General features: G+C 46.9%; 1 protein-coding gene across 4 annotated transcripts in view; it reads right to left on the reverse strand.

The window, feature by feature from the left end:
- Positions 1 to 15,832, reverse strand: part of LOC137521181 (coagulation factor XIII B chain-like) — a 268,933-nt gene that overhangs the window by 127,736 nt on the left and 125,365 nt on the right. For all 4 annotated transcript variants that reach the window (XM_068240106.1, XM_068240107.1, XM_068240105.1 and 1 more), the window contains one exon: positions 15,034 to 15,225. In XM_068240106.1, coding sequence (XP_068096207.1) covers positions 15,034 to 15,225 — 192 coding nt within the window. The remainder of the gene's footprint in view (positions 1 to 15,033; positions 15,226 to 15,832) is intronic.

A 15,832-nucleotide genomic window follows, 5' to 3' on the forward strand; every position in this document is an offset into this window, starting at 1 on the left:
GTGTTGCAATCACTCCCATGAGGTCAGGGGGCCTGCAGACTCCCCACATTTAGGGGGAGGGCAGTGGCAGCTACAGTGCTTTAAAACCCTCAACCCCTTGGCAGCCTCTGAATGCTTGTCATCGCACTAGGAGACACTTGGGTAGAAGCACTAATCTCTGTAGTCTACCACTAGTCCTCACCTATCACCAGAACTATGTCCAGGTAATCCCCGGTTTAAAAACGCCCAACATACAAACGACCCGCCGATACGAACAGCCCGATCCCGTCGCAATGGCATCATTTCCACAAGGGGAAGCTAAAAGAAGCGGCTGGCGCATGTCCCTGCAGCAGTGTTGGACCCACCTCCGAACCGAGTCCAACGCTGTCTGTCCTCTGCTCTCCGCCTCCTGCTCCCTATAGCCGCGTACAGCACCGCTAGATGCTTCCTGTATGTCATGTGACATACAGGAAGCGATGGGATGCTGCATCTAGCAGTGCTGTACGTGGCTATACAGAGCAGGAGGCAGGGAGCGGAGGACAGACAGCATTGGACTCGGGCTGGAAGGTGAGTCCATAGGGTACAGAGGCAAAAAGGAAGGGTAAAAAGTGGAGCACAGGGGGGTAAAAGTAGAAAGCGGATAAAGAGGCACGGGGGGAGGGGAGGTACACATTTAGGCACAGGGGGTGCAAACAGAGGGGGTACAGAGGCACAAGGGGTAAAAACCGAGGCACAGGGGGTAAAAACAGAGGCAGGGGTGACAGAGGCACAAGGGGTACACAAATCCACAGGGGGATACAAACAGGCACAGAGGGTAGAAATGGAGGCACAGAGGGTACAAATGGAGGCACAGGGGTGCAAACAGAGGCACATGGGGTACAAACAGAGATACATGGGGTACAAACAGAGGCACAGAAGGGGTTCAAAGGCATAGGGGGTACAAACAGAGGCACAGAGGGGGTACAAATAGAGGTGGAGACATAGAGAGGCACAGAGGGGGGGCATAGAGGGACACAGAGGGAGGACAAATGAGCACAAAGAGAGAACAAAGGCAGTGAAGGAAACAAACAGGCACAGAGAGAGACAGAGAGGTACAGAGGGGGACACTGGAGGAAAAGGGGGACACATAGGAAGTAAAGGGGACAGAGATAGCACAGCGTTCCGACTTAAGAATGGAGGAAGGTTAAAGAGAATCTGTATTGTTAAAATCTCACAAAAGTAAACATACCAGTGGGTTAGGGGACATCTTCTATTCCCCTCTGTCACAATTTCGCCGCTCCCTGCCGCATTAAAAGTAGTCAAAAACAGTTTTAAAAAGTTTGTTTATAAACAAACAAAATGGCCACCAAAATAGGAAGTAGGTTGATGTACAGTATGTCCACACATAGAAAATACATCCATACACAAGCAGGCTGTATACAGCATGCCTTTTGAATCTCAAGAGATCACTTGTGTGTTTACCTTCTGTCCCCCTACAGCTCTCATCCACTGAATACTAGTGACAGGCTGTGAGGCTGATCGTTTCTTCCTGTCTGTAATTCCCCAGTATGTGCAGCCAGCTCCTTTCACAGTCTAATGCTGGGGATACACAATAAGTTTCTGTACCGTGTATCAACCAGCTGATCCGGCCAGCTGATAATATTCAGCTGGGCCGATCATGCCGAGCGACCCGCGCCCGCTCGATTCCGAGCGGCAATCGATCCCGTGCCCGCTTGGGACGAGCGGCAATCGATCCACGCGCACGAGCGGGGATGCGCCGGCATCGCTCGATCCGGCGCAGAAAACGAGCCGTGTATGCACGGCATAACAGAGGAGGATGTTTACCCAGCTCTCTTTCACTGATAAGAGCAGAGACGCTGCTGGCTTATGTAAATAACACACACAATGGAGTGTGCATAGAGGGGCCTGGAGAGGGGTGTGCATAACAGATCAGCACGGAAGAGTTGGCAGCCTTCCAGACACAGGGCGACAAGTCCGACAGGGGAAAGATACATTGATTTATTACAGAGACTGTGATAGTAGAAAGTGCTGCAGTAAGCCAGAGCACATTAGAATAGGTTTAGGAACTTGTAGGATGGTAGAAAACAGGATGACATTTTTGTTACAGAGTCTCTTTAAGAACTAACCTACAGTCCCTATCTCGTTCATTAACCGAGGGCTACCTGTACTTTCCCCCTAATATCTCAAAGCCATGTAAATTCCTGTATGTGCAGTGTACATTCCTAAGAAAATCTTTTGGAACTATTCAACTTGAAAGAGTCACAGAAGATAACTGAACTTAATTCCCTTAGCACCCAAGGATGTATGCCATCCAGGCCAGGTGCCGTATCAGTTTTTATTTTGTCTTGCCTTTACTCCTTCCTGAGCTCGTGCACATGCTCGTGCACCAGTGTGCATCATCTAACTGTGAATGAGTGCTGCTAATAGCAATTCAATTCATGAAACCAGGAAAAAAAAAGTAAAAAAAAAAAAAGGATTAAAATGACAGTGTCCCCATTAAATAATAAAGTGTTTCTCTTCCCTCTCCAAGTAAAATATTAACTCCTACCCAACTAATTAACCCCTTGTGTCACCCATACTTAGCCTTAATATTAGCGGACACCTGTAATGGCTGCCGCCAGTAGCAATCGCGTGCGATCGATAGGGCGACAGCTCCGGGACCCAACACTGTACATATAGTGGTGGCTGGATAGTGTAATGGTTAAGGGCTCCACCTCTGACACAGGAGACCTGGGTTTGAATCTTGGCTCTGCCTGTTCAGTAAGGCAGCACCTATTCAGCATGGAGTTCTTTGGGCGAGACTCCCTAACACTGCTAATGCCTACTGAGTGCGCTCTAGTGGCTGCCTCGCAAGTGCTTTGAGTCTGACAGGAGAAAAGGAATTATTATTATTATATGCATTGCTGTTGCCTAGCAATTAATCTGTACAGCACTGGGGTCCATAAACTGTTCGCCATAGTGATCGGGTCCAATTGCTACAAACGTGAATGCTTGCTATAATGGTTTGCAACTTTCCCAACTGGAGATGAGTGTAGGGTATCAATTTAACCGGGAAAAGACAAGTAACTAGAGTTGGGCCGAACGGTTCGCCTGCGAACGGTTCCATGCGAACTTCCGTGGTTCGCGTCCCGCAGGCGAAGTATTGCGGAAGTTCGGTTCGCCCCATAATGCACCATGAGGGTCAACTTTGACCCTCTACATCACAGTCAGCAGGCCCAGTGTAGCCAATTAGGCTACACTAGCCCCTGGAGCCACTCCCCCCTTATAAAAGGCAGGCAGCGGCGGCCATTACACTCACTCGTGTGCCTGCATTAGTGAAGTAGGGCGAGCTGCTGCAGACTGTCTCTCATAGGGAAAGATTAGTTAGGCTTAGCTTGTTCCTGGCTGCATACCTGTTCTGTTCAGTGAACCTGCCACTGCATACCTGTTCTGTGAACCCACCACTGCATACCTGTACTGTGAACCCACAACTGCATACCTGTTCAGTGAACCCACCACTGCATACCTGTTCAGTGAACCTGCCACTGCATACCTGTTCAGTGAACCCACCACTGCATACCTGTTCAGTGAACCCACCACTGCATACCTGTTCAGTGAACCCACCACTGCATACCTGTTCAGTGCACCTGCCACTGCATACCTGTTCAGTGAACCTGCCTCTGCATACCTGTTCTGTGAACCCACCACTGCATACCTGTTGTGTTCAGTGAACCCGCCACTGTATACCTGTTCTGTTCAGTGAACCTGCCACTGTATACTTGTTCAGTGAACCCGCCACTGCATACCTGTTGTGTTCAGTGAACCCGCCACTGTATACCTGTTCTGTTCAGTGAACCTGCCACTGTATACCTGTTCTGTTCAGTGAACCCGCCACTGCGTACCTGTTCTGTTCAGTGAACCCGCCACTGTATACCTGTTCTGTTCAGTGAACCCGCCACTGTATACCTGTTCTGTTCAGTGAACCCGCCACTGCATACCTGTTGTGTTCAGTGAACCCGCCACTGTATACCTGTTCTGTTCAGTGAACCTGCCACTGTATACCTGTTCAGTGAACCCGCCACTGCATACGTGTTGTGTTCAGTGAACCCGCCACTGTATACCTGTTCTGTTCAGTGAACCTGCCACTGTATACCTGTTCTGTGAACCCGCCACTGTATACCTGTTCTGTTCAGTGAACCCGCCACTGTATACCTGTTCTGTTCAGTGAACCCGCCACTGCATACCTGTTCTGTTCAGTGAACCCGCCACTGTATACCTGTTCTGTTCAGTGAACCTGCCACTGTATACCTGTTCAGTGAACCCGCCACTGCATACCTGTTGTGTTCAGTGAACCCGCCACTGTATACCTGTTCTGTTCAGTGAACCTGCCACTGTATACCTGTTCTGTGAACCCTCCACTGTATACCTGTTCTGTTCAGTGAACCCGCCACTGTATACCTGTTCTGTTCAGTGAACCCGCCACTGTATACCTGTTCAGTGAACCTGCCACTGCATACCTGTTCTGTTCAGTGAACCCACCGCATCAGTGCGCATACCTGTGCAGTTAAGTGAACCCACCTACCTACGTGAGTGCACGCAGTGTGATATACCACTCCGTGCATACCCGATATGGACAAAACAGGTAGAGGAAGAGGTAGTGCCAGAGCCAGAGGAAGGCCACCCGGCAGGTCTGTGCGAGGTCGTGTAAATGTAATTTCGTGTGGACCTGGCCCACAGTACAGTGCTCGGAAGAAGGCACGTCCCATCACCTCCCAAGATTGTCAGGACGTGGTTGAGTATTTAGCGACACAGAACACCTCATCTTGCTCAGCCACCAGCGCTACTACTAGTACCACTTCCGCTGCATTTGACACTTCGCAAGAATTATTTAGTGGGGAAATCACTGATGCACAGCCATTGTTGTTACAGCCAGATGAATTTTCACCAGCTCATATGTCTGAGTTACGCGGCAACACTATGGATGTAACGTGTAAGGAGGATGAAGGACCTACTGATGTTGCATGTTTGGATTTTTCTGAGGCAAGCGAAGCTGGGCAGGATGATTACGATGATGACGATGATACGGATCCTCTGTATGTTCCCAATAGAGGAGATGAAGAGGGGGACAGTTCAGAGGGGGAGTCAGAGAGTAGTAGGAGGAGAGAAGTTTCTGAAAGAAGCTGGGGCAGCTCTTCGTCAGAAACAGCTGGTGGCAGTGTCCGGCACCATGTATCGCCACCTATGTACAGCCAGCCAACTTGCCCTTCAGCATCAGCTGCTGAGGCCCCCATAGTGCCCACATCCCAGGGTGGCTCAGCGGTGTGGAAATTTTTTAATGTGTGTGCCTCAGATCGGAGCAAAGCCATCTGTTCGCTCTGCCAACAAAAATTGAGCCGTGGAAAGGCCAACACTCACGTAGGGACAAGTGCCTTACGAAGGCACCTGGAGAAAAGGCACAAACAGCAATGGGATGGCCACCTGAGCAAAAGCAGCAGCAGCACACAAAAGAAAAGTCACCCTCCTTCTCCTCTTCCTCCTTCAGGTGCATCATCTGCTTCTGCCGCTTTCTCCCTTGCACCTTCACAGGCACCCTCCTCCACTCCGCCTCTGCCCTTGAGCGCTTCCTGCTCCTCTGCCCACAGCAGCAGTCAGGTGTCCGTGAAGGAAATGTTTGAGCGGAAGAAGCCAATTTCGGCCAGTCACCCCCTTGCCCGGCGTCTGACAGCTGGCGTGGCGAAACTGTTAGCTCGCCAGCTGTTACCATACCGGCTGGTGGACTCTGAGGCCTTCCGTAAATTTGTGGCCATCGGAACACCGCAGTGGAAGATGCCAGGCCGCACTTATTTTTCTAGAAAGGCCATACCCCAACTGCACCGTGAAGTTGAGAGGCAAGTGGTGTCATCTCTTGCGAAGAGCGTTGGGTCAAGGGTACACCTGACCACGGATGCCTGGTCTGCCAAGCACGGGCAGGGCCGCTACATTACGTACACAGCCCATTGGGTCAACCTGGTGGTGAACGATGGCAAGCAGGGCGCAGCGGACCAAATTGTGACACCTCCACGGCTTGCAGGCAGGCCTCCTGCCACCTCCTCTCCTCCTGCTACATGCTCTTCGCTGTCCTCCTCCTCCTTGGCTGAGTGGCAGTTCTCCTCTTCAGCTACACAGCCCCAGCTCCGCAGGGCCTATGCTGCATGCCAGGTACGACGGTGTCACGCCATCTTAGACATGTCTTGTCTCAAAGCGGAGAGTCACACTGGAGCAGCTCTCCTGGCTGCTCTTAAGAAACAGGTGGATGAGTGGCTGACCCCGCACCACCTGGAGATAGGCAACGTGGTGTGCGACAACGGCAGCAATCTGCTTGCCGCTTTGCATATGGGGAAGCTGACACACATACCCTGCATGGCACATGTCATGAATGTAGTTGTTCAAAGATTTGTGTCAAAGTACCCTGGCTTAGCGGATGTCCTGAAGCAGGCCAGAAAGTTCTGTGGGCATTTGAGGCGGTCTTACACAGCCATGGCACGCTTTGCGGAAATTCAGCGGAAAAACAACTTGCCGGTGAGACGCCTGATTTGCGATAGCCCGACTCGCTGGAATTCAACCCTGCTCATGTTCTCCCGCCTGCTAGAACAGAAGAAAGCCATCACCCAGTACCTCTACAACTACAGTAGAATGAAACAGTCTGGGAAGATGGGGATGTTCTGGCCCGACAACTGGACACTGATGAAAAATGCATGCAGGCTCATGCGGCCGTTTGAGGAGGTGACCAACCTGGTGAGCCGCAGTGAAGGCACCATCAGCGACTTAATTCCCTACGCTTACTTCTTGGAGCGTGCTGTGCGTAGAGTGGCGGATGAAGCTGCGAATGAGCGTGACCAGGAACCGTTACGGCAGGAACAGGCATGGGACCAATTTTCATCAGACCCAGCTGTTTCCTCAACACCTGCGGCAGCACAGAGGGGGGAGGAGGAGGAGGAAGAAGAGAAGTCGTGTGCAGAAGACGAGTCAGACTCAGAGGATGATGAGCAAGGTGTTTCTTTGGGGGAGGAGGAGGAGGAGGAGGGGACGGCGGCAGGAGAACAACCGCAGCAGGCGTCGCAGGGGGCTTGTGCTGCTCAACCTTCCCGTGGTATTGTTCGCGGCTGGGGGGAGGAGGTTGACTTACGTGACGTCACTGAGGAAGAGCAAGAGGAGATGGATGGTACATCTGCATCCGACTTTGTGCAGATGTCATCTTTTATGCTGTCCTGCCTGTTGAGGGACCCCCGTATAAAAAACCTCAAGGGGAATGAGCTGTACTGGGTGGCCACACTACTAGACCCTCGGTACAGGCACAAAGTGGCGGACCTGTTACCAACTCACCTGAAGGTGGAAAGGATGCAGCACATGCAGAACAAGCTGTCAACTATGCTTTACAATGCCTTTAAGGGTGATGTGACAGCACAACGCCAGCAAGGTACCACTGCCACTAATCCTCCTCCCGTGTCCACGCAGTCAAAGACAGGACGCTCCAGCGATCTCATGGTGATGTCGGACATGCGGACGTTCTTTAGTCCAACGCCTCGCCGTAGCCCTTCCGGATCCACCCTCCACCAACGCCTGGAACGGCAGGTAGCCGACTACCTGGCCTTAAGTGTGGATGTAGACACTGCTGTGAACAGCGATGAGGAACCCTTGAACTACTGGGTGCGCAGGCTTGACCTGTGGCCAGAGCTGTCCCAATTTGCCATGCAACTTCTCTCCTGCCCTGCCGCAAGCGTCCTGTCAGAAAGGACCTTCAGCGCAGCTGGAGGCATTGTCACTGAGAAGAGAAGTCGCCTAAGTCACAAAAGTGTTAAGTACCTCACCTTTATCAAAATGAATGAGGCATGGATCCCGGAGGGCTGCTGCCCGCCCCAAGACTAAGTCAGTCCCCGCACACACAGCATCTCTGCCTGCACGCCGTGTGACTGGCTGCCTGGCCTGCCCCAAGAAGACTAAGTCGCTGTGGTGAAGGGGCTTGCGTATCACAATGAAGCAATGACCGGCGCCTAGATGAGTGTCTCAGGGGGCACACAAAAGATAATAAGGTCGTTGCTTCATTGTGGTCAGACCAAATTTGATCAGCTGGACAGTCACTGTTCTGTCATTCAGCTACATCAGCCAGGCGACCATATGGGCTGTAAAGCCACCAAAACCTGCACTCTCGCCATGGTGCGCACCAGTCCAGCACGGCCATCACTACACAAACAGCTGTTTGCGGTGTGTTTAACGGTAAGTTTGGTGTGTCAGTGTGAAGCAGTATCTTAATTACACTACCTGATTGATGTATACACATGCAAGATGTTTTAAAGCACTTTAGGCCTGTCATTTAGCATTCAATGTGATTTCTGCCCTTAAAACCAGGGCTGTGGAGTCGGAGTCGTGGAGTCGGAGTCGTGGAGTCGGGCAATTTTGGGTGCCTGCAGTTGGAGTCGGGAAAAAATGCACCGACTCCGACTCCTAATGAATTTTTAACTGTAATTAAAATAGAAAATATGATAAATTGTTCTATTTCTCAGATAATAGTCATTAAAAATTATGTATATATACAGTATATATACAGTAATAGCTGTGCTTTGTCCACAAAAATGAAATAAACCAATCAAAATTAGTTACTTGTGCTGCTTCAATAAAGCAGTCCCCGTATTTTTAAGGTCAGATATACATATCTGATTGTGACTGTATATATGATGTGTACACAGGAATCTCTTATATAAATACTAAATACTAAATAACATCTATGCTGTAAGAATAAAGCCTGATGTGTAGCTGTGTCACTAATAGAGATGGTCAACGAGATGGAAATAATTCCGCATTGATGCTGATTTATGCAAATGTATGCACTCCCTTTGCTGATCAAATCAAATAATTTGTATGTTATTAAAATTTGGTTTGGTGACTACAAATTAAAGGGTAACTGAGACGGATGAAAAGTAAAGTTTTATACATACCTGGGGCTTCCTCCAGCCCCCTTCAGGCTAATCAGTCTCTTGCTGTCCTCCACCACCCGGATCTTCTGCTATGAGTCCTGGTAATTCAGCCAGTCAGCGCAGTCCGGCCGCATGCCGCTCCCACAGCCAGGAACATTCTGCACCTGCGCAATAGTGCTGCACAGGTGTAGTATGCTCCTGGCGGCGGAGTGTGTGCATGCGCACTACGCCTGACTGGCTCAAGTACCTGGACTCATAGCAGAAAATCCAGGTGGTGGAGGAGGACAACGAGGGACTGATTATCCTGAAGGCGGCTGGAGGAAGCCCCAGGTATGTATAAAACTTTAATTTCATCTGTCTCAGGTTTACTTTGTTACACAGTAGTACTATACTCTACATATGCACTCCCCACAGAGCTGCAGGGAATCCACTGAGAATGCTGTGCACATTAAACACAGAGGTGTTGTCTGTTTACAATCTCATCATTCCTCTGCAGAGTACCTGCACATCATTCTTACATGTACCCACACTTACATTGCCTAGGGCTTGATAGATGTTCTTTGTTCCGGTTTGTACCTTTTACAAGTACTCTTACCAAGGACTAGTTTTAGTCTAAAGGGAATAAATATAGTAGTCTACATATCCTTCTCACTTCAGTTGTCTTGTAAAATTCCTAAGCGTTGGCAGTTAAGAGACGAATTTCATGTTACATACTTTTAATCAACAAAATTGTAATATGCAAATTAGAGGAGTCGGAGTCGTGGAGTCGGAGTCGGAGTCAGTGGAATCCTAAACTGTGGAGTCGGAGTCGGTGGATTTTTGGACCGACTCCACAGCCCTGCTTAAAACGCTGCTTTGCGTCAAATCCAGATTTTTCCCGGGGACTTTTGGCGTGTATCCCACTCCGCCATGCCCCCCTCCAGGTGTTAGACCCCTTGAAACATCTTTTCCATCACTTTTGTGGCCAGCATAATTTTTTTTCTTTCAAAGTTCGCATCCCCATTGAAGTCTATTGCGGTTCGCGAACTTTAACGCGAACCGAACCTTCCGCGGAAGTTCGCGAACCCGGTTCGCGAACCTAAAATCGGAGGTTCGGCCCAACTCTACAAGTAACCTATTTGGATATGTTTTATAACTGTGGCACTTCTCATGTAAAATTTGTGAAGGGTGAAATATGAAAAAATGTGTATTTTCTGCATTTACGCCTATTTGTTCCATATAAAATGCCTGTAAAATAAAATTAAATAATTCTTGAAAACAAATATCACCAAAAGAAAGCCTAGATTATCCTGAAAAAAAACTACATGTGTATGATTTTGATGGCATAAGTAATCAAAAAGTTATTGATGTATCAATATGACAGCTAAAATGTCAAAATTGTCAGGAATCTTAACCACTTAATCCTATCTGGACAGATATATCCATCCAGATAGGCTGCACTGCTGCTGCAGCATGGTGCATGCGATCGCGTGCACGCTCCCGCCGCCTTCCATTAGCACGGGACTCAATGAATGGGATAATTGATCTAAGTCCCCGTATGAAAGACCAACACCGTCAACGAGACGGCTCCATCTTTCACAAATGCCCTTCTGCCCCATTCACTCATTACTTCCGCTTTGCAGAAGAACTTTCCGCATGCAGAAGTGAGCTGCAACAGCATCATGTGTCCAAATAGTAAAATTACATCTGGAAATAAAAATTTCCAGATAATTACATTTTTTTACTTTTAAAATTAGCCCCACACTCCCCGATAGGTAGACATATTTTTTTTTGTAAAATAAATAAATAAAAAACATACAATAAAATTTTTTTACATAAATAGTTGCCTTAGGGACTGAACTTTTTTTTAAATATGTATGTAGTAAAGTATATTACTGTTATTTTTAAACTAAATGCACCTTAATTTCCAAATAAAATTTTGGCGCCATACATTGTGATAGGGACATAATTTAAACGGTGTAATAACCGGGACAAATGTGAAAAAAATACATGGATTTTAATTACAGTAGCATGTATTATTTTAAAACTATAATGGCCGAAAACTGGGAAATAATGAATGTTTTTCAATTTTTTCTTAATCTTCCTGTTAAAATGTATTTGTAATAAAATAATTCTTAGCAAAATGTACCACCCAAAGAAAGCCTAAATGGTGCCGGAAAAAACAAGATATAGATCATTTCAGTGTGATAAGTAGGTAGCTAGATAAAGGTGCTTTTAGTTTAGGTAGCTAGGTATAGGTGCCTTCACTATAGGTAGCTAGGTCTAGGTCCCCTCAGTATAGGTAGCTAGGTAAAGGTGCCTTCAGTATAGGTAGCTAGGTATAGGTGCCTTCAGTATAGGTAGCTAGCTATAGATGCCTTCAGTATAGGTAGCTAAGTATAGGGGCCTTCAGTATAGGTAGCTAGGTATAGATGCCTTCACTGTAGGTAGCTAGGTCTAGGTCCCCTCATTATAGGTAGCTAGGTAAAGGTGCCTTCAGTATAGGTAGCTAGGTAAAGGTGCCTTCAGTATAGGTAGCTAGCTATAGATGCCTTCAGTATAGGTAGCTAGGTATAGATGCCTTCAGTACAGCCTGCTAGGTATAGGTGCCTTCAGTATAGGTAGCTAGGTATAGGTGCCTTCAGTATAGGTGGCTAGATATAGGTGCCTTCAGTATACGTAGTTGGTATAGGTGCCTTCAGTGTAGGTAGCTAGATAAAGGTGCTTTCAGTTTAGGTAGCTAGGTATAGGTGCCTTCCCTATAGGTAGCTAGGTCTAGGTGCCCTAAGTATAGCCTGCTAGGTATAGGTAGCTACGTATAGGTGCCTTCAGTATAGGTAGCTAGGTATAGGTGCATTTAGAATAGCTAGATAGGTATAGGTGCCTTTAGTATAGGTAGCCCCCTCCCTCTGCGAGCCTCCCACATAGATAAAACCATTGGCTCACCTATCCAGCCAATCCAGCACGGAGCATAGAGCCGCAGACCTCTCTCTTACTTCTCTGTTCCCCCTAGCGACTGGCTTTTGGTGATGACGTGATTTGCAAAAGACGGTCACTATGGGAATTAGAGGAGTAAGCAAGAGGTCTGCGGCTCTGCGCTTCACTCTGGAAAGGTGAGCGGATGCTTTAATCTATGCAGGGGTGCGTGGAGGAGGCACGGGGGAAGCGGAAGAGGATGAGGGCGAGTGGAGGAGGGCGGGTGGAGCGGCAGATGCGCGGGGACGCAGCGTCGGGGGTCGTCACATTAGAAAACCAGTAAATGTCGTCGGGATTCGAATCCACGAAAATCCACACAAATTTCTCTTAAGGGCCCGTTTCCACTACGGCAAATTTGTGTGCATTAGCCGCACGCGAATTTGCATACACAATGTATTTCAATGTGCCTGTTTCCACTACAGGTGAAAATCACATCCACCTTCAGGCGAAAAAAAACAAAACAACACCTACCTCTGTAACAATTTTGTGCGGGGAAAGAACGGGAAAAAAATGTTTTTGCATGCAAATTTCTATGCAATAAACAGCTACAAATGCACGTGAATTTGTGTACGCGTGCAAATTTGCATGCAGAAAATAGCATGTGACTTTGCATGCTTGTAGTGGAAACGAGCCCTAAAAGGGAAAAAATTCCTTCCCAACTCCAAATGGCAGTCAAATAAAAATCCCTAAATTAACATCCCCAGGAATGATAGTATTTAAAACATCTAAGCCCCCTTTAAATGCAGATACAGAATTTGCCCTAACTACTTCCAGTTGTAAGATATCCCACATTTTAACCACTTTAAGTGCCCTTTCACAATGGGGCAGTTCGGTATTTTTACCGCACCCCACTGCCGGGAAATGAAAGTCTGTGGAGACTTTCATTCTGCGACGTTACGGCGTGACCTGGCGGAAGTGACGTTTTGCCGAATCCCTGACGCAGGTCCAGAACTATGTTACCGCGCGGCTTTTGCGTCAAGTTGTGGCAATCTGTGTTGGCCCGGAAGTCGTGTTAATTTTTGGAGATGTGGGGTAATTTAAAAAATGACCGATGCAACGTCGCAGCGCGCATGCGCAGAAATTTATATTTACAATTTTGCTTCCGTGCACTTCCGCATACCTCGAAGCAGGAAGTGACGGCAAGCGCTCGTCACTTCCTGCTTGGCCCATTGCCAGATGGGGAAGGCCTGTTTTTTCTGCATGGAGCGTAGTGTGAAACCGGCCTCACTGTGAAGAACCCGTGAAGAAACCATTTCTAAACAGATAGCAAAAAACTTTTACCTCCATACACATATCATGTCCCTTCATCTTTTGTATAAGTTTAGGGACAAAAAGCACATTTGCCAAGCTTCTGTATTGCCCTCTGATGTATTTATACATGCTAATTAGGCAATCTCTTATCTCTTTTTCCAGGCTAAATAAACCAAGTCTGTCCTTTTTTTTGGTAAGACCTTCTATCCCTCTGATTAATTTAGTTGCCTAACTTGATACCTGTTCTAGAACATCAATCCCCTTCCCATAGTGTGGTGTCCAAAACTGCATTCCATACTCAAGATGTGGCCCCACATTTATACAGAGGAAGTAATATGCTTGCATCTCAGGTTTTTATTTCTCATTTTATGCAACCCAGAATTTCATCTGCTTTAGCTGCTGCTGCTTGGCATTGAATACGGTTGCTAAACTTGTTATTTTCCAGTATTCCTAAGTCCATCTCCAAGTCTGATGTTTCTAGCTGTATGCTATAAATTTTATAAGGTGCTCTACCATTTGCACGTTTAAGGTGTGTGACCTTACATGTATCAGCTTTGAGTTTCATCTGCCACGTGCCTGCCTACATGGCCATGCTGTCAAGATCCTGTTTTAATATGTCACTATCCTGCTTAGTTTTGATAACTCTGCATAATTGCATAGAATCTGTGAAAATGGCAACATTACTCTTTATTCCATATACACATTGAAAATAATTGGACGTTGTACTGAGCCTTGTGGGAGCCCACTGCTAACAGCTGCCCATCTTAAATATGATCTGTTTACCACCACTCTTTCTTTTCTGTCCCTTAAACAGTTCTCTATCCACATACAGATATTATCCCCTTGTCCCTGTATCCTCACCTTCTGTGCCAGGTCATTGTGGTTAACAGCATCAAAAGCCTTTGCAAAGTCCAAGTATACTACATCTATTGCTTTTCCAAGATCTAAATTTGCATTCACTACTTCATTGAAGCTGAGCATGTTGGTGAAACAGAACTTGTAAGCCCATGGTGTTGAACTGAAAAGAGATTATTTCTGCCCACTATAATGAGCTTGGAAATACTTTGATTTGATTGAAGAGGCATACCCCAGAATAATTAAAAACAATTAAAAAACATGTTGGTGGGGTGGCAGCGTACAATTATTTTCTGTTATTAATTGATTTTATTACTATGGGGTACTTCCTTTTAAAACAATAATATTATTTCCAAGTTCATAGGAGTGAACAGAACATTTTTTCTTGTCAAATATATTATAACCTATCCAGGGAGCCTTAATTATTCATGTCAGCATCTACTTCATTTCTTAACACAGATTGATACCTCACTATTCATTGTACTACTTTGCACAGCACTACTGGCCAGCAAGTTATGACTGTGCTGTGATGATGACAACAAGCTGTGTAAAAAAAAGGAAGACCGTTGCTTAGTTTGACTGTACCTATTCCAGAGCAGTATTATGCGCTGAGGAGAGTTTGACCTCTAAATCATTCAATACATTATAAAAAGCTAGAAGCCATTCAGTGTTTTGTACAGATAAGGAACTGCATTATTTCAAATTAAGGTAGTACTTTCTTTAGGGATACATCCGAGCAAAAATAAAAAAAACAGGTCTACTTACCTGGTGCTTCCTCCAGCCCCTGCCAGCCTATCTGTCCCTCTCACAGCTTCGGTGTCCACGCCGCTCGTGCTCACATGACCTGGAGAGCCTGTGCAGAACACTCCAGGCCACGTGAGCGCAAGCGGCGTGGCCGCGCAGGTGCAGTAGATGCCGACCTGGTGAGGTCGGCATCTGCAACGGAGGGGATCCCGGGACACTGTGACGAGGGACAGGGGCTGGAGGAACTCCCAGGTAATTAGATCTGTTGTGTTTATTTTTGCTCAGACATATCCTTTAAAGTAAGATAAGTTCATCTTACCAGTTCTGTGACACGTAGGATATGTCAGCTGCCCTCCATTGCAATGTGCTCTAAGATTATTGGGGTATAATGTTCCATGTCCAGAAGCACAATCAAATTCAACACTATAACCATGGTGAACAGTGCGTGCTTGGTTATATTTCAGCTGTAATCCATGGTTCAACATTTCATCCTCATTAACAGTGCATGAACCTGTAATACAAGAAACCGATATCAATGTAAATATTAAACAGTCAGAGTTAGTTACAGACTAAATAAAAATACCTAAATAACTTAATAATATGAGGGTCATACAGAAAGTAACATTAGTTTTCTTTTCATCAATTAAGGAAACTTTTTTTTATTTTAGACAGACTAGCCCATATGCATTTTTTTTCCTAAGTTATCTCCAAGGAGATAATTTTCACATTCTCTTTAAAATAACTTTTGAGCACTGTAGATTTTAAAAAAATACCCAAAACCTGGTTAAAAATTACTATCAAAATTATTTTGAGTATTTTGTTTCTTGCTGGTGGTTTAACCACTTGAGGACCATAGGCTTTACACCCATTAAAGGACTTACGAGGCGAAAATGCTAAAAAAAGTAAATTACCTGCCTCATCTTTTATGGCACGGAGGACGCCGTCCGCGCCCTCCGTGCCGATCCGCCGGGTCCCCCCGCTCATTAGCCCCCCGGGACGGCTGCCGACCCCACGGCCCGGGTCGGGCTCTCCTGCCACCCGCAATATGGCCGCTTCCTTTGGCCGCGGCTGCGCAGTCCGCCTGGCCGCGAGTGCGGCTGCGCATCTCTAGGGCCAAC

The sequence above is a fragment of the Hyperolius riggenbachi genome, chromosome 6 (genome assembly GCF_040937935.1).
Source record: "Hyperolius riggenbachi isolate aHypRig1 chromosome 6, aHypRig1.pri, whole genome shotgun sequence".
In the NCBI taxonomy this organism is placed as follows: domain Eukaryota; kingdom Metazoa; phylum Chordata; class Amphibia; order Anura; family Hyperoliidae; genus Hyperolius; species Hyperolius riggenbachi.